This window comes from Cucurbita maxima, unplaced genomic scaffold, assembly GCF_002738345.1.
Source record: "Cucurbita maxima cultivar Rimu unplaced genomic scaffold, Cmax_1.0 Cma_Scf00041, whole genome shotgun sequence".
Lineage (NCBI taxonomy): Eukaryota > Viridiplantae > Streptophyta > Magnoliopsida > Cucurbitales > Cucurbitaceae > Cucurbita > Cucurbita maxima.
This window is the reverse complement of record NW_019272057.1, coordinates 34148-58145: the sequence shown is the minus strand read 5'-3', so window position 1 is coordinate 58145 and position 23998 is coordinate 34148. Positions and strand designations below refer to the sequence as shown.

At 37.5% G+C, this 23998-nt stretch overlaps 7 protein-coding genes across 7 annotated transcripts; all 7 read right to left on the bottom strand.

Annotated features, from left to right (window-relative positions):
- Positions 1-1395: 1395 nt before the first annotated feature.
- LOC111469771 lies at positions 1396-3446 on the bottom strand. The gene has a single exon (XM_023115194.1). The coding sequence runs from the start codon at positions 3444-3446 to the stop codon at positions 1494-1496; it is 1953 nt and encodes a 650-aa protein (XP_022970962.1). The 3' UTR covers positions 1396-1493.
- Positions 3447-4547: 1101 nt separating this feature from the next.
- LOC111469840 (PI-PLC X-box domain-containing protein DDB_G0293730-like) lies at positions 4548-5874 on the bottom strand. Its single transcript, XM_023115287.1, has one exon. The coding sequence runs from the start codon at positions 5794-5796 to the stop codon at positions 4840-4842; it is 957 nt and encodes a 318-aa protein (XP_022971055.1). The 5' UTR covers positions 5797-5874; the 3' UTR covers positions 4548-4839.
- Positions 5875-7878: 2004 nt separating this feature from the next.
- Positions 7879-8583, bottom strand: LOC111469883 (dirigent protein 23-like). Its single transcript, XM_023115347.1, has one exon. It carries the CDS (start codon positions 8559-8561, stop codon positions 8046-8048), a length of 516 nt encoding a protein of 171 aa, XP_022971115.1. The 5' UTR covers positions 8562-8583; the 3' UTR covers positions 7879-8045.
- A 4551-nt stretch (positions 8584-13134) lies between these two features.
- On the bottom strand, positions 13135-13887 carry LOC111469881 (dirigent protein 23-like). Its single transcript, XM_023115346.1, has one exon. It carries the CDS (start codon positions 13819-13821, stop codon positions 13267-13269), a length of 555 nt encoding a protein of 184 aa, XP_022971114.1. The 5' UTR covers positions 13822-13887; the 3' UTR covers positions 13135-13266.
- Positions 13888-16943: 3056 nt separating this feature from the next.
- On the bottom strand, positions 16944-17665 carry LOC111469705 (dirigent protein 23-like). Its single transcript, XM_023115089.1, has one exon. The coding sequence runs from the start codon at positions 17618-17620 to the stop codon at positions 17066-17068; it is 555 nt and encodes a 184-aa protein (XP_022970857.1). The 5' UTR covers positions 17621-17665; the 3' UTR covers positions 16944-17065.
- Positions 17666-19302: 1637 nt separating this feature from the next.
- On the bottom strand, positions 19303-19980 carry LOC111469709 (dirigent protein 15). Its single transcript, XM_023115095.1, has one exon. The coding sequence runs from the start codon at positions 19952-19954 to the stop codon at positions 19394-19396; it is 561 nt and encodes a 186-aa protein (XP_022970863.1). The 5' UTR covers positions 19955-19980; the 3' UTR covers positions 19303-19393.
- A 1369-nt stretch (positions 19981-21349) lies between these two features.
- Positions 21350-23715, bottom strand: LOC111469715 (eukaryotic translation initiation factor 4B3-like). The gene is made up of 2 exons (XM_023115100.1): positions 22416-23715; positions 21350-21834 (listed from the first exon to the last, which is right to left on the bottom strand). The coding sequence occupies exons 1-2, from the start codon at positions 23606-23608 to the stop codon at positions 21792-21794; spliced, it is 1236 nt and encodes a 411-aa protein (XP_022970868.1). The 5' UTR covers positions 23609-23715; the 3' UTR covers positions 21350-21791.
- Positions 23716-23998: the final 283 nt, after the last annotated feature.

Sequence of the window (23998 nt, the reverse complement as noted above, 5' to 3'; positions counted from 1 at the left end):
GATTGTGAACCATATTGGGATCATTCATATCATCAACCCAACAACCTTAATCCTATTTTTATTTTTTTCGAACTGAACCTAGCTCAATCTAACTCGTGTATATCCTTAGTACAATCAGGACATGATTCTGTAACAATCCAAGCCCAGTGCTAACAGTATTGTTTGTTTTGGTTCGTTACATATCGCGGTTAGCTTCACGATTTTAAAATGCGTCTGTATGTTAGGGAGAGGTTTCCACACCTTTTTAAAAAATGTTTTATTCTCCTTCTCAATCGAAGTGGGTCTAGTGAAATTTTTTTATGCGAGTAATAATAAAACACGTTAAAAATGCATGCTAATCTATAAAAATAATATTAAAAAAATAAATAGATATTGTGATGAAAAATAAAATAATAATAAAAAAAATAAAATAAAGTAGACAGAAAAGGAAAGTACGGAAAACAGAAGAACCAAAAGCAAGAATGAAGCGACAAGACATGACGTAAAGAAAGGGAGGTTAAATGGAAGCTGGTAAGATGAAAAATCAAAAAGTAAATCTGCCACCAGACTGTTAAAAAAAACAAAGTAAAAAAGAAAGTAAGACATCAGACTTTTTACTTTGTTTTTTTCCTTATATTTATTTTTACTTTTACAAAAAAAATAAAAAAGCGGGTTGGAGAGGGGAACGAAACATTCATTATAAGAATGTGGAAACCTTTTTCTAATAGACGTGTTTTAAAATCGTGAGACTGACGACGATACTTACGAGCCAAAGCGGACAATATTTACTAGCAGTGAGCATGAACTTTTACAAATGATATTAGAGCCCGATATCAAGTGATGTCCAATAAGGATGTTAGGCCCCCAAAGAGGGTGAACTATGAGATCCCAGTTGGAGAGAAGACTAAAGTATTTCTTGTAATGGTGTGGAAACGAGATCCCAACAAAACATTTCTTATAAAGGCGTGAAAACTTTTCCCTAGTAGATGCGTTTTAAAACCGTGAGGCTGACGACGATATATAACAGGCCAAAGCGAACAATATCTGTTAGCAGTGGGCTTGAACCATAATAATAGTATGCATCCATGAAGCTTGGTATCCCGTTCTTGGCTTTTTGTTCGCATTTTCCACAAACACTATGTTGGAGGAACCATTGAAGGGCAATGAATTTCTGAGTAAATCTACACATAAACAACTTCAATTTCATTCAAAATTTATACATAAACAAGCATCATGTAGCTTCAAAAAAAGGGTTCCCTCTTGAATCATTATGATGAACAGCAAGGAAAACAGAAGAACACAAGATTAAGATCAAAAGTTTATGTGAAAAACAGAGGGAAATGAAGAGCTAAGAATGCAAAATGGACTGTTAGAAGGCTTTTCTAATCCCTTTCCAGTAATGTAATCACAGCAACCTAGTTTTGTTTACATACACTTTGATCAAAGATGATAACAAATTGAACCCAAAATTGTTTAAACAATACAGAATTTGTAAGAAGAGGTAAGAAAAAGAATCAATGATATCCTCTTGAAACTCTGGACTGATACAGTTCCAATCTACTTTTGGCTTCCGGCAGTATAGTTTCTATGTTTTGTTCTTCCACTAAGTGGCCCTGTTTTGAAGACCATTCCAGCACAATCAGTACATCTTCTTGAGCTAGCGTCTCACTATCAGGGACATGTAAAGCTATGTGGCACAGAAGAATCAATGAAGGGATTTGAACCATTTGTTCACCAAAATAAACAAGTTGGATCAAGTGCTTTGTTCCTCCTGCTTCTATGATGGCTTTGCAATGATTGTCGTGGAGAAAGTTTTCAGGACAGGCGAATTTGTTAAGTGCAATCACTGCCTCCATCGAAACCTCCGTTTCCCTTTCGTCGAGCAGCTTCACGAGCGGTCCGATCATCCTCGTTTCGGTTGCTCTGAACGTCCTAGCCAAGTTACCAATGGCTATGATTGAAGGAATAAGCAGATCGTAAGTCTCCTTCTCGACGATTTTCAGTAGCTGTTCAACAACAGCCTTGGCTGCTGGTGAAGTAGGCTTGAACCCAGATCGACGCAGCTCGGCATTCTGCTCGGCTACCGCTGTGATTTCCATCAATGCCATAGCGGAATAGTACCTCACATCTTCAGGGCCCTTCTCTAATAGAACTGCAAAGCATAACAGAGCTCTTGATTCTGTAATGTTACGGCAAATGTTGACATTCCCTTTGCAGAGATGCCATAAAGCTTTTGCAGCCATGGCTTTCATTTGAGCTTTTGTTGCAGGGTCTTCATATTCCCTTCCCTTTATGCTTGCCCCTGACAATGCCGCGTGATGCGGCCGCCCCATCGCGTGATGATTCCCCGCCTTGTGCGAGTTTTGCAATTCCTGCGCATTGTGCTGACCCTTTACAGGATTCTTCATAGCCAATGTATCGGTAACTACATTATGCATTTGGCTAGATAATTGATTCCCAGTTGGATGATTCATACAACTATTCGTACGTTTATCATCTTCTTCATGTCGAGATTTCACATTATGATCAGAACTATTACAACCATTAGCCATCAACACCGAATGAATCGACATTTGCTGCTTGGTATGAATGGCGTACCTGCTGTGTTCTTGAATCGTTTCGAACGCGAGATGGCTGACGAGTAGCCGAATCACATTGTTCTGCGCGAAATGATCTTGACATTTGCGATGATGAGTAGCCATTTCTGAAACGGCCCAAGCCACAACGCATTGAACCTTCATATGTCCATCTTTGAGAATTTTCGCGAACGCCGAACAAACGCCGCAATTCACAATGTGTTCGACGCTTTCGGAATCTCGACCTAATAGTCCGATGGCCCTCGCGGCGTGTTCCTGGCCTTCCAGCCGCCCTTCCTTGGCTAATTTCAGCAGCGGCGGAACGCCTCCTTCTTCAATAATCAATTTCCCATACCGATCATTGTCGCGAGCCAATGAAGCCAGAGAAGCCGCAGCATCGGATCGTTCCTCTAAGGTACTCGTGTGAAGGATCGCTACCTGTTCCCAAATTAAACCTAAAATCGGTTCGTTGGAGGCGATCGGAGGGAGGCCGAGGTATTCATCATCGCGATCCTCGGCAGGGGCGGAGACACGGAGGAGCCAAGAGACATCGCCGATGGAGTTTTCGAGTTGTGTGGAGATTTTTTTGAATGCGGCGGCGGGGATTATGGTGAACATGCGTTTCATGATGCCATTGGCGCGGCATTTGAGGACGAGAATGAGAGCCTTGTCGAGAACTTGCTCTGTGTCGTCGATGATGCGGCGAGTGGGACGCTCGTAGAGGTCGTTGCTGGCGCGGGCGGCTTGGCGGAGGAGGGCGGCGAGTTTTTCGGTCTTGGTTTTGAGTTCGATGCATTCTTGCTTGAAGGATTGGGCGAAATCGGCGTTTTTGGTTACCTGGTCGGCGAGTTGGATGGGCCTTGCCAGGATCTCCTTGACAATGCCGGCCATGGCGGGAAGGGGGTGGTTTTTGGCGGAGAGTTCTTTTTATTTTATTTTATTTTAAATTTTAATTTTTTAGTTCTTTTTTGTTTTGGGAAATTATTAAAAATTATTAAAAATTATTAAAAATGGTGGATCGAGAGCGGACGGCCCCCCTAATTTTCGCTCTAATTTATATTACTTTTCTTGTAAAAGTAATTATTTGTATTTTTTTTTTAAAAAAATAATTAACTAAAAAATATGCAAAAGAGAAAGTCCCCTTATAGTAAGATTTTCGAGTACGAGAAAGAGTTTGAGCTGATATTTACACGAGTAATACCACGAAGTGGGAGCATATGCGATGTGTCCTGGTCATGCTTGTCTATGGCCACATGTCGGATGTCCCGATCATGCTTGCCTAAGGCATGTTGTCCATAGGTACATGTTCGTTCCAAACCCTTTTACATGTGTTTTATCTTGGATGGGTCTTTACCATTTCATGTTGTGTCAATACAAAGGTGTATGATCGTTTATCAAAATCACGTCTATACCTGTTAGGACTACAATGTCCCAAAATGTACTCTAGAGAGATGTGACTAGTTGTCAATTCTTCATGTCCGAGTTATATGATATTTAAATCATGGTGTTTTCTTTTACTTATAGTCCTATAACGTTATTTTCTTCAATTCTTTCAAATCGTTTTCAAATGTGTTTCATCGCTCACGTTTTCTAAAACATTTTTCATAAACATGACTCGAGGCTTGAGTATACGCCGACGTTGTCCGCCATGGTTGACTTATTCGTTGGACTAGAACAAGCATTGGACAATCATTGTCATGCTGCCACAAGAGTGCAATTGTGACACGATTCATGCCCTCTACGAGATGGTTATCTCTCACTGCCACGAACGGAAATCCTTTATTCCGCTCATTTTGTCTTGGTTCTAATGTGTGTTTTTTTTTTTACTTAATTCTTTAGGTCTAAAATGTATATCTAAAATTAAGTTTATTCCTCCATAATTATTGGATACAAAAAAGTGGAAACTTTTTTACCTTTTACCCTTTCTATTTCCTACATTTAGCGGGGTAAAACTGTAATTTCCCATACCATAGGACCTCTACTATTATTCGCATAATAAAAGGATATATATATCAGGGTGCATGAGATAAAGTAATATCCAACAAAATGTATGCTCTCAACAAACAGACCAGAACGTTTCTCGATCATCGTACACTTAATCCAACTTAATTACAGATCATTATACAAAAAAATAAGCTTCCTCACCCACCCTACGACACAAAAACACACAAACCCAGATGATCGAATCTTCAAACAAACGTCGATCTAAACATAGTTCAAACGAGTAACACGAGCAGCACGAGAGCAACACGACCCTCAACGGAAGAACCTCGACCCCGAATTCTCAAGCCCTCCCATCAATTCTTGCACTTGTGAGCCCAACACAAGCATCCACAAAATCCCCATCAATGAAATCAGTGGACAAAACCTGCAACTTATCAGCAACGCCCTTAGCAAAGCTTTGATTAATGAACAACCGAGCAAATTTATGGATCCTTTTGGTCACCGGTTTCACACACAAAACTGGGTTGTCGGCTTTCGGCGTCACCGTGTTCTCCACTCTGTAAAAGTACTTCCTCTTCGTCACCGGCGGCTGCTCCGACAAGTGCTTTATATTGCTATCAAATTTCGTCGACGGCAAATCTGTATCGATCCAATTATCCCTCAAATACCCACCTCCCCAAAGCGGATCTCCGCCCTTCGGCGGCGGCGATTTCCTCGGCTTCCAAATACAAATCACCCTTCTCGGCAACAAATCGGCAATCGTCTTCTCAAACACCCGATCGTCGTTATGAATCAAAAACTCGCCGAGTTGTTCCACGACATAGTTCTCAAAATCGGGTGGATCATTATGTCCGAATTCGGTTCGGATCTCGAGAATCAGAATCTCCGATTGCGTTTCGGCGAGGAATTTCTTTATGTCGGAAAAAACAACGTCGACGCTATACGTCGAGAGGACTCCATGGCAGACTAAGCGATTTTCTTGAATCCGGATATCCAATAAGCGCGTGCCTAACACGAGCTGTTGGTAAATGGAGAGTGATTGACACTGCGCAAAAGGTCGCGTGATGAAGGGAATTCCGATATCGTTGGTGGCGGAATCGTGAGTTCCTGGCCATATGATTTGGTGAATACGCGTCCGTTCAGAACCGAGATTTGCCATCCAGTTTTTTCTATCCGGTGGCCGGTAATCGGAGCCGGGGAAATCCTCGCCGGCGGTGACCTTAAGCTCCGCCAGAACGTTCTTCTCTATTCGGAGAGTCTTCCGCCGTTCGACCTGCTTCGAAAACTGAGCACCCATCTCCGGAATGATCAATGAATCCTTGATTGTAGTTATGATGTTTTTTAAAACCAGCCATTTTGGTCGAGGGAGATGTTTTTTTTTTTATTATTATTATTTTTTATTAAAGATAATTTTTTAATGATAATTTGTTCGGTTTTTTTCTTTTTTATTTATTTATTGTTTGCATTATTGGTGGAGAGTCAATGTCGTGGGCTGTGTTCGGTTGGGCCCACTTGTTTAGCTGTCATGTTTCTTTTGGCGACATTTTCTCTTAAGCGACGTCGTTTTGTGGAAATTATCCTAAAGTTTGGTGGTTGAATTATTGGATATTTTTTGACTTTTTTGGGATTGGTGGTTTAATTTTAATAGGATGATAATAAATACAATTTACCTTCGAGACTGATTTATAGAGGTATTCGTAGCTTGAGTTGGATCGGGTTAAAAAATTTTATAAATTTAACCCAATTTAATCATAAAATGTTGGCGGGTCAATCACAGTATATTTATACTTTACCCCCAATAAATAGGTAAAAATCTCATTTGATATTATTAATAATTTTTTTACAATAAACCCTAAATTATTACAAAATTTAATTTTTTTTTTAAATTAAGGGTTATTTTTTAAACTTTTAAAAGTTTAATAATATTTTTTTAAATAAAATATTTTCATCCAAAATTAACTAAAATTCTAAATTTTTTTATATTATTTTAGTAAAAATAATTATAAAATAAAATTCGAATAGAGAAAGGGAGAGAGATTTTGGCCACAAAAAGCAAAAGATTTTTTGTATTTCTTAAAAAATATTAAATATTAGCTTGTTATTATAAAATGAAGATTTTTTTATAATATTTTATTTGAAAATAGTGTAATAAATGTTATAAAATATTCCATCCAATCATCATAAAATAAAGCAATCAAAGTGGTTGAGTTGGCTGGCCTTTTGTGTTAGGAATATACAAAAATTTAAACACGTTATACTATTTTTGTGACAACTGTCAAGTTCATTCAAAAGAAAATGACAAAATTTGAAGTAATTTTGGATGGTCGAGATCTTGCCACGTGTCTCATTGTTGGATCCGATACTTCGCAGGACCAGGTCCCACGTTTAACTGATAGAGTCACGGTTTTTTAAGGACCTGCCCCAAATAGAACAGGGGTTAGAGCTCACCCAATGGAGCCGATTGTGGCTAAATTGACTAATCTAGGTCCAACGATGTTAGTTTTGATCAGGCTGAGCAAAACTAGTGAGGCTAGTTCGACCTTTGTAGAAACTATTGGTTGCAACTTTTTCTGGTGTGCTTCGTAAAATTTCTTGCTTTAACACAACAACATGTCTTTGAACTAACGATTTCCACCCATGACCTTTGCTCGAGAGAGTGATGCAGTCATAGCCTAATGTGAATTGACCGTAGAGGTTATGAGATTTTTTCAACTTTTTATTTCTTTTATTTCGATACTCATACTTTTAATTTTTAGAAAATAAAATTTTTAAGAGATCACCGAACATAGAATTGCTCAAGTCAAATACGCTTAGCTTTAACGTTTCTATGATTGAGTAACCAAAAGGGTATGTGTACTTTGTTGGTAGAAGTAGTAACTATCATTCATTATTTAGTTATGGTTTTGGTTTATTCATGTACTCTTCATTTACTTGAGCGTCACAATAGTATACTGAAAACAAAAAAAAAAAAAAAAAAAAAAAAAAAAAAATACAATAGTAACCAGTCTCTTGACTATTGGTCTGCTCGTTTAGAATGGAGTGGTTTAACCGTTTAGATTTCGAGCACCACTTGTCACAATCGCATTTTTCTTAGCAGCAGATTTTGCGATTGTGCAACATTCACTTTCTTAACAACAAGTAAGTCAAGCCAAATTGTATTTGCAAGCGTACGACCAAACAATGTTTGCTGAAACCTCTAATCCCGATTTGAGAAGAAGGTTTTAGAAAACGGGATAAAGAGAATTTGAAACCAATGTTATATGACATACAAGCAAAAGAGAACCTAACGACTTAAGTAATATATAACTTTTTCGAGTAGGGAGAATATTTAGAAATCTAATCTAACGGTTGAGCACGTTAATTATAACTTAGATCTTTGAATCTTGTGGTTGAAAAGGTTTGAACTTCCCACACCTCACTCCCTCATTTTTAGCGAAACATCGTACGACAAAAGCTTGTCGTGTTCTTTATATTTGAACGGAACATACATAAAATAAGACAACATAGAATCATTCGGCAACAACCGCCGCCGTCCGGTGGCTTTCCTTAGTGTAAAACCGTCACATTATAACCCACAATCGCATCTCCGGCGGCGTTAAACCAATAAGTCCTCGCCAGAGCATACCCACGAGCGAACCGGAAAGCCCCCGTCCCTCCGACCACCGGCAGCTCACGGACTTTATGAAACACCGAATTCTTCCCCACAATAACAATGGAGCTGCCGTTGAACTCGCCGGCGGTGAATTGATAGGTTAGTGTCATGAGCAGACCCACCTCCTGCTGTGCGGCCGACGCATACAGCCCCTGTGCCCTGCCCACCTCCTTCGATTTCGGGTCTGGCTTTTCCGTTAATGGGTCATCGATAATGAACAAGACGCCAAAGAGTGTCGATGATTTGGCGGAGGTTGGGGCCTCCGCCACCTTAATGGCGGAGGGGGTTTTCCCGGTGACGGTGTCGTGGAAGTAGAATTGGACGTTGGTTTTCTTTGCATGGAGGGTTCGAGTCCATGGGAGAGCTGCGATGAGAAGAATAAAGGAGAATGAAAGAGAAATATTCGCCATTTTTTGTGGAATGGACAAGAAGACGAGAAGGTTTTATAATGAAAAAGTGTTAAGAATGATGCTCTGATATCATGTTAAGAATGAGAAACAGAAGTGAGATTGAAAGTCCGAGAAATATAGGTGAGATCAATAGTAGGACGTTTTTTTTTTTTTTAAATATGAGTGACGTGTAAAAGGAAAAAAGTTAGCTTTTAAGCAATAAAATTAGATGAAAAGAACAAATAACAGTTAAAACTTTTCTTCGTAAAAGGTGATTCTTTTGAGGGATGTTGGCCCATTAGTTGTAATTATTTATCGTCTTTTTAAACCAATTCAATAATTCATCGATTTGTGGGATATGATACTTGTTCTTCGTTGTTACTTTGTTCAATATCTGTAATCTGTGTATAATCACAACGATCGATCTTTCGTTTTCATAAATAGGATGGTGGTCCACTAGATGACGCGATTGGACGTATAAATTTCTTGTTCGTTAACTCTCGTAATTGTATTTTTAATTCCTTCAATTTTACTAGGGTGATTCTATACGATGTTTTAGAATTAGGGTTTTTCCGGGGAGGCAGATCGTGACAAAGCATTAGGAAAGAAATTCGAAAAGTTATTACCTCCAATATTGGTGTTATATCCATACTGTTGATGTCGACTATACTAGCATACCTGCCTCTATGTTCCTTGACTTATTAGGATCATGCCTGGTTATTGTGTCAACACCTCTCCCTAGCCAATAATATAATTCGAGCCAAAATATACAGTGTCAAACTAAACCCTAATCGCTCGAGTTCCTATGTTAATTGTCTAACAAATGTGGCAAATATAAGAGTTTGTAGACCCTAACTCAAATAAAATAATAACATGGTCACCAAATATAAGTACTGTACTTGTCACTGTAGTATTCACTTTTTCAACACCTATGCTATTCAGCCTGATTGATCTTGGCTTCTCTACCCGACCTGATTGATCGCAACATTTTGAAATACCGCTCGTAACACTTCTAGAGTTCACATTAGTATAGTTTGAATTAGAGGAATAAATTGTTCAGGTATCTAATCTCTTAGTGCATCAGAATTAAGAACGTCTTAGTAAAACTTTTGGTCCATGGGTAGAGTTGCTTTTTGATCCATTTTCGTCCCACCTACGCTTTGAAATGCGCATGCCATTCACCACTTTTGCGCAGCGTGCCGATGCCATGAGCATCCCACTTCATGTGTGTATCTTCTAAGCCAAGTACCAACCCATCATCATGAGTATTCATTTCATTATACTCATTTGGCCCTCTCTCTATATACCTTTAAATTTTGGATCATCTTTTATCTCCTACAACATGATAGGTTGTCTATTTGATTCGAACTGTTTTCAAGGGTGAAGATTACTTTAAATAAATATAAATTGAGATCGAGATTGAGAATTTGTATCCTTGGAATGGTTTCAGTTTCTATTCGAGAGCCAAAATTTGACTAATGAAGATCACTGGATTGAATTGTTGGGATTTACGCTCTCTCTGTAATTAATTATTTAATTTTTAACAATAATTTTTATTATTTTATTTGTAATTTAATTATTATCCATGATAAGAAAATCCAAGGTTATTAATATAATTTTGAACCGTATGTGGTTGACATATAAGATGATCGTGTTCAAGTAATAACCAAAAGAGTCTATAGTATATGGATAAAGTTGGGTGTCTTATCTGGGTAACACTATTGACACGGCCTACTTTGTAATCGTTACAAATGATTTGATTCAAATTGTTCATGTGTAGACGTATAAGTGGAGTATCATATATGATAACTCTTTAAAAGTAGAGTCATATCAAGTCTTTTTGTATTTAATATCACACTCGTATTCACAATTTTCTCATTATTTACCCTATTTATTCTACTTAGTGAGCATGAAATCGTTTATTGCGGCCCAACGTGAAAAAAATATGATTTTGCATAAATCGATCTTAATTGTACCTTTAATTGAGTTATGTGATAAAATTTCAGATATTTATGCTGAGTAGCAAATCTGTAAATAAATGGGGGATGACATGGAAATTTTAAATCCACATCAGCAGTTCAAGTGAGTCATTGATTACACCATGAGGAACATCCTATGTGGACAACTTATTCCTTTTTAGCGGTAAAGGGAACTCATGCTCAATATATAAAAAAAAAAAAAAGGAAGACGAGGAGGAGAGCCACAACTTATTCATTTTCAGCCGTAAAGGGGAACTCATGCTCAATATAAAAGGAAAAGGAAGATCAAGAGGAGGAGAGCCACACTTTAGGGAGAAAAATCGAATTACACAGCAACAGCAGCCTCTGCTGCAATGAACTGCCGTGAAACCAGAGAAGAAGAAGAAAACCCTAATCCAACAGCTGTCAAACCCTAATCCAACAGCGGTTGACAGCAGAAGGAAAAGGAGACCAACAAGGATTGATTAGGGCAAAGAGGTGGACGTGAGAGCTCAAGAGAAGGGAACTTCCATTGACGAACGGCAATAAACCGGGATAACTCTCTATTTCCTTATCCTCTTGCCTTATTCTATCAATTTTACATGATGAAGATGCCGATTCCTCTGTTTAATTTAGTTTGTATCGAGAGCTAAACTTAATAGGGGAGGCGAGAGAGTTTTATATAGTTTAAGTATGTTGACGCTATGATTTAAGTTTATTAAAGAGTTGTTGTTAATGATTTACATGTATGTTTAATTAGCTACTTTACATACATAGTTGTTCTCTTATTCGGGAGAAGAGAAGAAGCAATGAAATCCTCTTTAATATTCTAGTTACATAGCAATGAGTATGTACAAGACTGGACCAAGAAATATTTAATCACTTTTTATAAATCCGTTAATTGAGAATGTTAATATTTTACAATCATATGTGACTCAATCTTAATTCGGAGTGAGTTATGAATTTCTGCCTGTGAGGGCTTGTCCTTTGATTTACATGGGTGAGAATGACTTTTTAGCCGATTCAATCAATATGTCTACCATTTTGGGGATTTGACTAAATAGGGAGTTGAGAACATAATATCATGAGATGGAATTCACTCCTTTCCATGTAAGAAAAGTAGATGAGTTGTTCTCTTAAGTACTAATTTCGGGACTTGAACAATGAGGCCCACCCTCTCATTGGCCTAAGAGAGACTTGGTTTATGATTGTATCATGAACAAATTGTTCATTAGAGAATGAAAAATGTAATTATAGGGGTATAATGGACTTTTGACCCAGATGTAATTATGAATAATTTGTGAAGAATCAATTTATTTGTAATGATTATATCAATGGACATAATTTGTCATACAGTGCATAAGAGTGCACTCTAAGTCTACAGTTGAGTGATCTAGAGTTAATGAATGAAAATTGATTAATTAAAGAGTTTAATTAATTAATTTTCTATCGTTGGAGTTGAATTTAATGTCAAATTTTAAATTAATGTCAAATATATTTAATGAGAAGGGTTGAAATTAATATTTATTATATTAAATATATTAAATATAAATGAAAAAATATATATTAATTTAAAATGTTCAAATTAATATTTAATATATTATATATATGAGAGGAAAAATATATTTATTGTATTTAATACAATTAAATATTATTGATACCTCAAATGAGAATATATTTGAAATTTGAATAAGATTCAAATTAGTTAAATATATATTAAAATATTATATAATATTTAAATATGATTTGTATAAAATATTATATCCTAATATATTAGACATGCAAATATATTATTGGATAAAATTAAATAGGACATTCAGGTTAAGCCAAGACATACAAATCTCCCACTTCCTCTAGAGAACGAAATTACCTCTACATACAATTCTTTCGAAACTCTCTTCTCCAATTCCTTTGAGATTTTCTTTCAAAAGGCTTCACAAGCCTTGACTTTGTGTTTGAGTCATAGTAAATAAGATTTTGTGGGATGTAGAAGAACTTTTACACGATTGGAATACTTCAAGTAGTCTTGCAAGCTAGGATTTCTACACAGGTAGTGTTCTTACTCTCGAATTTATTACTTTGTTTTAATTCATAATAAAAATCAAAACGGTTCCCAATGTTTCCACTATGTGGATGAAGAGTTTATTCCCTTCATGAATATTAATACATGAAAGACTAAAAAGTTGTGACACCCGAGTAAAAGAGTGGTAAATGAATGAATCGAAACCATATCTAAATGAGAGCAATCATGAAGATAAGATAACTAAATCAGACTCAAAATAAATGAAACTTACTACTTATACCAGCAAAGTGCACCTCTCTTTTTCGATAGCTCAATCATAGGAACTTTATAATTAAGCGTAGGAGATCTCCTAAAACAAAGACAAAACATGCTAGAAGACCTCGTGTTGATCTTGAAGAATTTACGAGGTCACTAAGGAGTTGGTAGAAACTAGTGAAGTTGGCCACCAATCACACTTGAGGAAGAAGATTAGTTAGAACTAATAAAAAGAACTCAATTTAATCGATTAAAAAGTATATTAATTTATAAATCAAATATCACATGAACATAATTTTTTAAAGGTAAAGACATAATTATTCGTTCTTTCGGAAAATTTAAGGTTTAAATCGTAAACTCGAACCAATCGCCTTTGGGTGTAGTGTTCTTCATATTTGAACCAAACGTATATAGTGATACAACTACATGTGTAGAGCAAATGAAAGAGATACAATTATTGGGCAACAACCGGCCCACCCGGTCACTTTTCTTAGTGTATAACCGTTACATTATAACCCACAATTGCATCTCCAACGGTGTTGAACGAATAAGTGCTCGCCAGAGCATACCCGCGAGCGAACCGGAAAACGCCAGTCCCTCCGACCACCGGCAGCTCACGGACTTTATGCATCACCGAATTCTTCCCGACAATAACAATGGAGCTGCCGTTGAACTCGCCGGCGGTGAATTGATAGGTCAGTGTCATGAGCAGGGCCAGCTCCTGCTGCGAGGCCATCGCATACAGCCCCTGTGCCCTGCCGACCTCCTTCGATTTGGGGTCCGGCGTTTCGGTCAATGGGTCGTCGACGATGAGCACGTTTCCGAAGAGGGTCGGTGAGTTGGCGGAGGAGGGGGCCTCTGCCACCTTAATGGCGGAGGGGGTGTTGCCGCTGGGGGTGTCGTGGAAGTAGAATTGGATGTTGGTGACGGTTTGCTTCTGGGAATCGTGTCGGGAAATTAGGGGTTTCTTTGCGTTGAGAGTTGGAGTCCACGGGAGAGCGGCGAGGAGAAGGACGAGGAATAATGAATTTGAAAGATTCGCCATTTTTGTTTACTCTGTTTCTCTCTGTTTCGTGGAAGAACAGAGCTCGATGACGAGGCGGTTTTATAATGGAAACGGGACGGTTTTCTTAGTTTTTAATCTTTAATTTATTTATAGAATATCACTGACGTGGAAAAAGGGTGGTTGTGGGACCCATTCATCAATAAAATAAAAGGAAAAAGTTTTTTTTTTTTTTTTTTTTTAATCGTCACTACTAAATTTAAAAAATAGTTATTAGCTTTCAAAAAGGCAATATTATAAAATTCAATGGCATTAAATGTTACTTTTAATTTTACTCTGATACCCACCTTGGTTGGGTAGAAGAAAAAACCTCTTTTTGTAAGGGTGATGAAACCTTCCTCTAGCAAAAGCGTTTAAAAATCTTTGAGGGGGAAGTCCAAAAGAAAAAGCCTAAAGAGGACAATATTGGCTAGCGGCAGCGGTGGATTTGGGTCGTTACAAATAGTATCAGAGCTAGACACTGGACGATGTGCTAGCCTTCTCGTTGTTCCCCGAAAGGGATAGACACGAGGCGGTATGCCAGTAAGGATGCTGGCCTCAAATGAGAGTGGATTTGAGGCGGTCCCACATCGATTGGAGGAAGGAAAGAGTGCCAACGAGAACGCTCGGCCTCGAAGGGGGGTGGATTATGATATCCCACATTGGTTGGGGAGGAGAACAAATCACAATTTATGAGGGTGTGGAAACCTTCCCCTAGCATACCCGTTTTAAAGGCTTGAGGGAAAGCCCGAAAGGGAAAGCTCAAAGAGAACAATATCTGCTAACGGTGGATTTGGGTCGTTACAAATTTCATGAGTATTTTTTAAAATGATTAAAAAACTTTTTTTCCCCTAACATTGACATGATCCTTTGAATATTGGGTTAGTGACCCATTATTCCATGCTTTGAAAAAGTAGGTAGGGTTGTTGGTCCAACTCTTCATTTTCCTTATAAAATTAGGAAAATAAATATTAGGTGTTACATGATAAACTATATAATATAATTACTTTATCAAATATAATAGTGACATAATACCACGAAAAAAATTGGAATATTCTAGAAATGTGTAATGGGTAGTGTTACGATCGTGCTCTTACGAAACGTTTGTAAGCGATTTTGCGATACTCATCCTAACTATTGAGTGAGTCAGCCAACTGGAAATCGTGTAGCCTTCGACCTAACGACATATACCCAAACCTCTGATTCCGCTCTATGAACAAACTTTAAAAAATGAAGGCAGAGAGATTTTAGAATGAGAGTTTGAAAGAACTCTATATGACTATGAGTAAAGAAATAAACATCACGGCTTAAATAACATAACTCGGGGTCGGAAGAATTGGCTACTAGTCGCATCCCCTATAGTACATTTTGAGGTATTTCAAATCTAACAGACGTAAACATGATTTTGCTGAAACATGAACACACAATAATGCATAAGGTCCCAACATTTTTCCATTTCAGTATCATGTACTACAACCCTGCGAGCGTCTTCCTTTATATCATAGCAGTTTTATCATATCTTCCATGGGTGTATCGAGGTTGTATCTCATGCCAAAAATATATTATTGCATGTTATTCATACAATATATCTTAACATGTCACATGTGTCATATCATAAGTGTATCATGTCATACCATGCACATATCATGTCATGAAGCATCATATCATGTTATCCATCATCATATCATATCGTTCACGTATCATATCTTAAATATGTTGTCAAACGCATCGTACCATAACACTTATATCATATCATTCACATAGTATATCATAACATACGTCATAACATTTACATAATGTATCATAATCATAGTATATCATAAAATACGTCTTATCTTCACGTATCATACCTCGATTATATCATCAGAAGCATCATATCATTCACATATCGTTATAATCTATAAAGAATATTTAGCCTTTCGTTACAGTTTACCATAGATATCATATTTGACATTTTATTAATGGCAAAGATCTTCGTTACTGATTACTAAGTATCATATTTAATCTTTTATTATAAGAAAATATATTATATTCATTTATTACTCTCCTATTATTATTATTATTTTTTTTTTTTGTAACTTATGATGATTGTAGACAGAGAATTTCACCACTATTTAAGTGTGGTGATTTCAGCAAATATTGTCATGGTATCAGAGAAATTTCGGTTTAGCAACTCCGATCCTTTATTTTCAATGGTTTCTGTATCCTCTACTCATCTCTCCTCCACTACCATTGCATAATTTCAGTTTAGTAACCCCGATCCTTTATTTTCAATGCTTATGAATCCTCTACTCATCTTCTTCTCCACTACCATTGTTAGCTTTGACGCTGCTGGGGCAGTCTCTAGGGCTGCCGCAGGTGGAGCCGATTGATTACTCTTCGACCCACCCTTTTTACCTTCAAATCATTCTTCGCTAGCCCACCCTCCACCATACTCTGTACATACCTCATTCATTTTCTTCCCAATTGACACTTATCCTTTACAGGGTTTCTGACCTTAGGATCTTCATTAGTATTCTCATCGAAAATATATGAAATCTCGACAAGCCCATCGACCTTCGGTAAAGATTTACCTTTGAAATCCAAGAGCTGCACCAGCCTCTTCGCCAACCATGTTGCCGCTGGCCTCCTCGCTAAAATCGGCTCATTCGCCCACTGTAGCGACTCTTCCGGCTTCAACATCGTTTTCATCCCTTCCACCGGGGGGCATGGCTCCCTCTTCGTCCATTGGAACTTTACAACCTAATATGACGCCAACTACTTTTCCACCGGCTCCACCTACTGCTCCGTCATCAGTCTCCACTCCTAGCAATGGTGGTGCAGTGAACAAAATCACTATCCCTATATCTATCCTTTGCAACACTCAACCTATCCACCAAGTGAGTCACCCAACTCCAAATCGTGTCACATTCGACCTGACAACATATACCCAAACCTCTAGCCGGACTTTGAGAAAAAAAAAAATTAGAAAATGGGAGCGGATAGATTTTATAAAGAGAGTTCGAAAACTAGATTTGAAACAATTGAAAGCAACTTTATATGACTATAAGCAAAGAAATAAACTTAACCGCTTAAATAACATAGAATTAAGGGTATTGAGAATTGACTATCAAATCTAGAGATGATTCTACCGAAATGTCATACAGTATGTTCGAACCTTTATTCATATTTGAACGAAACCATGTGAAGAGAAAATGAAAGAAACATAAAATCATCGGACAACAACCGGACCACACGGTCACTTTTCCTAGTGTATAACCGTTAAATTATAACCCACAATTGCATCTCCAACGTTGTTGGCCCAATAAGTACTCGCCAGAGCATACCCACGAGCGAACCGGAAAGCCCCCGTCCCTCCGACCACCGGCAATTCCCGGACTTTATTCATAATCGAATTCTTCCCAACAATAACAACGGAACTGCCGTTGAACTTACCGGCGGTGAATACATAGGTCAGTGTCATGAGCAGACCCACCTCCTGCTGCGCGGCCGACGAATACAGCCCCTGTGCCCTGCCCACCTCCTTCGATTTCGGGTCCGGCGTTTCCGTCAATGGGTCATCGGCGATAGACACGGTGCCGAAGAGCGTCGGTGAGTTGGCGGAGGAAGGGGCCTCTGCCACCTTAATGGCGGAGGGATTCTTCCCGGTGATGGTGTCGTGGAAGTAGAATTGGATCTTGGTGACGGTCTGCTTCCGGCAATGGCGTCTGCAAATTACGGTTTTCTTCGCGTCGAGGGTTCGAGTCCATGGGAGAGCTGTGAGGAGAAAAACGAAGAAAAATGAAATAGAAAGATTCACCATTTTCTTTTCCTCTGTTTTTCTCTGTTTTTCTCTGTAAAAACAGAGCTTGTCGTGGCGATGAAGACGATGACGAGGTGGTTTTATAATGGAAAGGAGACGGTTTTTCTTTTATTTTTTAAATTTAATTTATAAATATGACTGACGTGGAAAAATAAGAATACACCACGTGTATGTGGGACCCATTTTAGTTTGAAAAATATGATCTGTAATATCGAATTTATTAGGATTCCTTTTATAGAAAATTTATTAGAAAAATGATAAATTATTAATTAATTTTTTTAAGAAATATTTTTTAATATATATATGATTCGGAAAAAAATTAATAGGGATGAAAATTTATATTTATATATTATATATTATTATAATAATTTGAATTTCATTTATATCTTATTTTTATGATATTTTTAAATTTTACAAAGAATGAAAAAAAATATTTTTTAAATTTTATGAACTAAATTAATAATATTAAAATTTTAGGAATTATATAAAATATTTATAGACCAAACAAACAAATTCTTTATTTTTTTTTATTCTCATTGTAAAATTTTAAAAAAGTTAATTTATAAAAGAAAAAATCAATGAATTTAATGATATAACCTTTTTAAGGAATTTTATTTTAAAATAAACCTATTTAGGGATGTTTAGTACACATTAGGGGTAATTTTTATTTTTTTATTTTTTTATTTTTTTAAACAAAATTTTCACTTTAATGCTATAGTCTCTTGTTAGCCAAATAAGGGATGTTTAGGTGGCATTAGGAGTATTTATTTAGTTTCTTTATAAACTCGATCGACTTTTTAAAATTATAGATTGATACGTGCTCGTTATCATATGAATGATGATATCGTTTTAAAGTAGAAGAACAAAAGCATGCATGTTTCAAACTCATGTAATCGTTTCTAAGTGTGACACTCATCCTAACCACCGATTGAGTCAACCAACTTGAAATTGTGTCGCCTTCGATTTGAAAACTTATACCCAAATCTCTAGCTCTGATTTTAGAATAAGTCTATAAAACGGGGCAGAGAGATTTTAGAAAGAGAGTTTGAAAGAATTAAAAACAACGTTATATAATTGTAAGTTAAAAAAAAAACACTAGTCACATTTTCTTATAGTACATTCTGAGACACGTCTTGGACATCCCTTATAGCCCTTCAGTAGCCATTCCCTAAACTTCAAACTAGTCGCATCTCCCTACCGTACATCCCAAATAATACCTCTTCAATAGCTCTTGGCAACACGCTTTGGACAAACATGACTATGACAGATAGCACATACAAGTAAAGATAACGTTTTAAAAGTTCTCTCCATTTTGTTTCTAATTTTCCTTAAAAGATCTCATACAAATGAAGATACTCGTTCTCAATTAGATTCTTATAATTTCTTTTCTTATTCGACCCTATAATAACATTTTTTATATCAATAATTATTTAATATTGGTTTATAATAATAAGAAGAAAATGAAAAAAAATTAATGAATACTTTTTACATTTACATGTTTCAAAAAACACCTTTATATTTTTAAAAAAATATTAAAAAATATCCTTGATAATTAATTTTAGAGGTAAACCATTAATACTTTATTTTAAAAATAAAAAAAAAATTAATACCGTAAATTTTCTTTAAAAAACTTAAAAATATATTTATAGGAGTAATAAAAGAGAGATTTTTATTAATTTAGCAAAAGGATAATTAGGTAATTAATCAATCCTTAAGACCAAATGATTAGATGTCAGAATTCAAATCCAACGGCTATCATCTTCTCCAAATCTCTCAATAATGAAACACAGTAACATCATATTCAATAATGGCATCACCATTGTTGACATTCAAATAATGTGTCTTTAGCTTAGCAAACCCTCGAGCCATCCTAAACTTCCCTCGCCCGCCGACAACCGCCACCTCCCGTTTCGACTCTGTCACCGGATTCCTCGAAAACACACTGATGGAGCTGCCCTTGAACTTGCCTGCAGTGAAAGCGTAGTCAATGTACATCACCAAGCAAAAATCTGAGCCTCTACTTGCTGACATATACATCCCCCTCGCATTGCCGATCAATGTCGAATTATATTCGGGTCCCTCTCGAAGCGGGTCGTCGATGGCGTAGACGGTGCCGAATGGGATCACAGACGTGCCGAAGGTGACGTTCGAATGCGCAACTTCGACAGCAGTGGGTTTATCGCCGCTTAGGATGTCGAAAAGGAAGAAACGGAGATGGGTTTCCTTCGGTTTTAGATGAACCCGCCGGGAAGTTCTGGAGTAGTACTCGGAACGGGCCGATATGGAGACGAGGAAGAGGACGGAGAGAACGATAACTAGCCGGGGATTTGCCATGGTGTTTCTTTCAATTGTTCATTAGAGAGATGGTTCTTGATTCTTATAGTATGTGATTGAAGGTAATGATTGTTGTAATTTGTGTATTTCTTATGCTAATTTGGAATGTTAATGAAATTTGTAACGTTTGATGGAGAAATATTTATGAATATACCATTGATGTTAATTCCACCAACCCCAAATTTGTTTAAATGGAATGCAATTTTGAAGTATATGAACAAGAAATGGTAAGTAATCGAGCCTTATTTTTGTAATTATTAGTGGATAATTGTTCATGTAAGCTTGGCTTGGGATTGAATTTAAAATGTTTAGAATGGTTTCTAATCCTTACAACTTTGGTGTGCTTAGGGTTTGGATGGAATGGATTGGAACTTATTGGGATGACGAGTTCGTGTGCCTAGGATGAGGATCAGGATTTGAATGAGCTGTAATGCTCCATGTCGTATACTCGAGATTTGGATGACGAGTGTTGGGTATATGGATGAACTTGGGCCACATCTAAATGAGAGCGATTGTGTCACGACCCAGTATTTTACTGAGTCGTGACTCAAAACGACAATGATGTCTCTTTACACGACATGGCTATCTGAGATTATATGGTATCTTATCTAACGAGACTATATGGTATCTTACTTAGGGGTGTGTCGAGTACCTCCCAGGTCCATGATAGTCCCCCCTCATTTCGGAAGCGACCCTCCCATTTCAATCAAAATGGAAAACTCAATATCAAGATGATTGATTGTTTTTTTTTTTTTTTTTTTTTTTTTTTTNAGATGATTGATTTTTTTTTTTTTTTTTTTTTTTTTTTTTCGGTTTTTTAGAAGCTTTAAAACATGAGTTTTAATGAAAAGGTTAAAGAAAGATTAATCAGCTTATTTTTAGGACAATATTTGGATCCCTCGTTTATAAATCTTGTACAAACAAAGAAAGCAGACAGATTTCTAAGGTAAGACAGCAAGTATATACTAAATGGAATCAAACGTTCAATCTTATCCTTTTTTAGTTTTCTTTTCGGACTTCCTTTCAAATCTTTTAAAATGGTCTTCTTTCACACCCTCTTCAGGTTTTTCGACTTCCCCTCAAAACTTTTAAAACGGTCAGCTAGGAAAAGGTTTTCACACCCTTAAAGAATGATTTGTTCTCCTTTCCAACTACCGACATGAAATCTCACAATCCACCCCCTTCAGAACCCAACGTCCTAACTAGCACTCATTTCCCTATCCAATCGATATGGGATCTCACGAGGGTAAGAAAAGAACACATGGCCAGACAAGTAAGGCTGGGTTGGTAGAGAGAGAGAGAGCACCACTGTTTCCAATTCAGCAAACGATCAACTTTCAGACAATAATGAACTAAAATAAGAACCTAGGCAATCATTTGTACAGTTAAACAATAATGAACTAATCATAATTCGATCTGTCAATAATTCAGGTCACAAACACAATCAAACTCGTAGGAATTTCTCAACAGAACACAATACTGATTTCAGTGACAACAACAGTACAGTTTGAACAATATTTCTCAGGAACATCATCAACAAGAGGTACAAATGAATCCATAAATGGCCTAGCCAAGCTACCTTAACCCTACCAAAATTGCACAATGTCCTGTACTTTGATCCCCATCAATAACACTCACAGAAACAAAATTTTATATGTATACTTCTTTTTTGTTTTTTTTTTTCTTTTCTTTTTTGTGGAGGGGGGTGGGGGGAAGAACACATGGAAGAACACAGTGAATAATTCAAGAGCCTTCAATAATGAATATCAGAAAATTTCATCAGCAATTTAATTATTTCAACTTCAGTATCAATCAATTGCTTATAATACCGTCTTCTTCAGTTTTCCTCAGCAGCAGGTCCAACATCAACCGCCTCAGCACTGCAACACGGAATCAAATGATTGATTCAACAACATGCAAGAAGATAATTACACAAAAAAGGCTTAAAAGAAACTAGAATTAAAGATCTCACCCTCCAATCTTATCATAGAAAGACAAACTACAAAAGGAACATGATTACATCTCAATTGCCAAAAGAAAAGGCTTCCAAGTTCCAGCAGAATTTAATATGGTCAATAACTTCTAGTTCAAGATCAAACAAATTTGAATGAACAAAACAAGCATCCTTGGAAAGCAAGGCATATGAACAGTGTTTTCCCATTCTGATCCAAATGATAACAAAAAGCCACTAAAACTATCATTTAGACAAAAAAAAATTGAAGTTGCCACAGCTATCTTCACTTTCAAACAATACGTATCATCATCATCTACTACAAAATGCAAGAACTTGAGTTAATTTCCATAGTTGCCTATTCAGTTTGCCCAATATCTCTCTTAAAACCATGAACTAAATCTACAAGAACCCTAGAAGAAAGAAGCAAATTAAACAATATCACAAAAGGGCAGCCAAGAGTATACGTATATAATCAAAGCAGAAAAAGTTTTTAAGTATAACGCAAACCTCTGGGGACGAGACTCCACAGATTCTGGCCTCCTCCATGCGCTCCCTGAACGATCTTGGGGAGACCAAGCATTTCGACTTCCAAAGCCTTTTCTCTCGAAGGAAGCCCCACTAGATCTCTCAGCTCTCACAACCGTGTCCTTAATTTTCATGGAATCGAGCTTCTCATCAATTTTCTTCCAGTCCTGACCCTTGTCAGCCAATACTTGTTCCCTTGGTCTAGCATTTCCAAAAGGATTGGAAGCCTTTGGCTTCACTGCGGCACCAGAAGCCTCCTGATTCCCATTGTTCAAAGGGAGTGAACGAGGCTGTAGATTAAGCCTCGGCCGCTCACTAATTCCACCTCTGACTGCTTCAGATCTTTTTCCCCAGCTATCTGAATCAGCCCCACCACCATTCTCGCCAATTTTACCCCTGGAACCTTCAGATTTTCGGTCCCAATTGTCTGAATCGGCGCCACCACCGTTCGAGGGAAAGCCTACTCTTCGCTCTCTCTCAAATCCACCACCTCTACCGCCTGATCTCCGACCATCAGAAGGTGAAAAGCTTTTATTCGACACCCAACTATCCAATTCGTCAGCTTTTGATGATTGCGAATCGAAAAAGCCTCCTCCTCCTCCTCTGTCTCTCCTCTCAAAGCCATTGCCCATCATAGGCTTCTTCCCAGCGCCCCAATCATCAATCTCATCAGCCCTAGAAGGCAACGAGTCCCTTCCAAACTCCCTATCGGATCCATCACCACTCCTCCTCGACTCATCAAAAACCCTAGAACCGCGTCGAGAATTCGACGAATCTTCACCATTAGAATACCGATTCCCCCTGTCATACAAACTATTCTGACCCCAACTCTTGAAACCACCTCCGAGCCGATCGCGGTCCAGTTCCTCCTCCGTTCGCTGACGCGGACCCGTCGGAAGCATCATTAGATCTTCGGTCGTAAGACCCTTCGGCTCACTGGATTGAGCCGACGGCTTAGGACCACCATAGGTATGAAACTCCGATAGGGGAATGGACTGACCTTTCTTCTTCTTAGGCTTGGTGGCAGCCGCGGCGGCGAGAGACGGAAAGTCGGCACTGGGCTCCGATTGCGAACGGGATTGCTCCTGCTGGTCCTTGAGAAGCTCAGCCTCGTGCTCCTCCGCATCCAGAGCCCAAGCTCCAGGCTTGCCCCACGGTGACATAGTAGCCGCCATGCCTTCGCTGTGAGTTATCGCGTGGGATTCTTCGTCTCCGCTGCGGTTTCTTGAGTAAATGGGTTACGATGGGTAGCAGAGAGAATAAGCGGTAATAAACGCCCTTCTCATGCTATTTCCTTCCTAATTTTATAGACGACTGATACACGATCCGACGGCTGAGATTCTTTTTCCCAATCCGTTTCGGAATGTAATCAAGTTTAAACTATTTATAATTTTTTAGTTTTTTTTTTTTTAAAATTAATTTACCAATTTGTTATTTATTTACATCTCTATTTTTAAAATTAGTTGGGTTTGAAAACTAAAATAATTATTTTATTTTGTAGTATATATTCTCAAAAATTTTGAATTGAAAACTTATTATTATTTGTTTGTTATTTCATATATAGT

Coding starts and splice junctions, on each gene's coding strand:
- LOC111469715 (XM_023115100.1), bottom strand. CDS start 23,608: ATGGCGGCTACTATGTCACCGTGGGGCAAGCCTGGAGCTTGGGCTCTG. Junction 21,835..22,415: donor GTGGAGTCTCGTCCCCAGAG/GTTTGCGTTATA, acceptor TCCGTGTTGCAG/TGCTGAGGCGGTTGATGTTG.
- LOC111469881 (XM_023115346.1), bottom strand. CDS start 13,821: ATGGCGAATCTTTCAAATTCATTATTCCTCGTCCTTCTCCTCGCCGCT.
- LOC111469840 (XM_023115287.1), bottom strand. CDS start 5,796: ATGGGTGCTCAGTTTTCGAAGCAGGTCGAACGGCGGAAGACTCTCCGA.
- LOC111469771 (XM_023115194.1), bottom strand. CDS start 3,446: ATGGCCGGCATTGTCAAGGAGATCCTGGCAAGGCCCATCCAACTCGCC.
- LOC111469883 (XM_023115347.1), bottom strand. CDS start 8,561: ATGGCGAATATTTCTCTTTCATTCTCCTTTATTCTTCTCATCGCAGCT.
- LOC111469709 (XM_023115095.1), bottom strand. CDS start 19,954: ATGGCAAATCCCCGGCTAGTTATCGTTCTCTCCGTCCTCTTCCTCGTC.
- LOC111469705 (XM_023115089.1), bottom strand. CDS start 17,620: ATGGTGAATCTTTCTATTTCATTTTTCTTCGTTTTTCTCCTCACAGCT.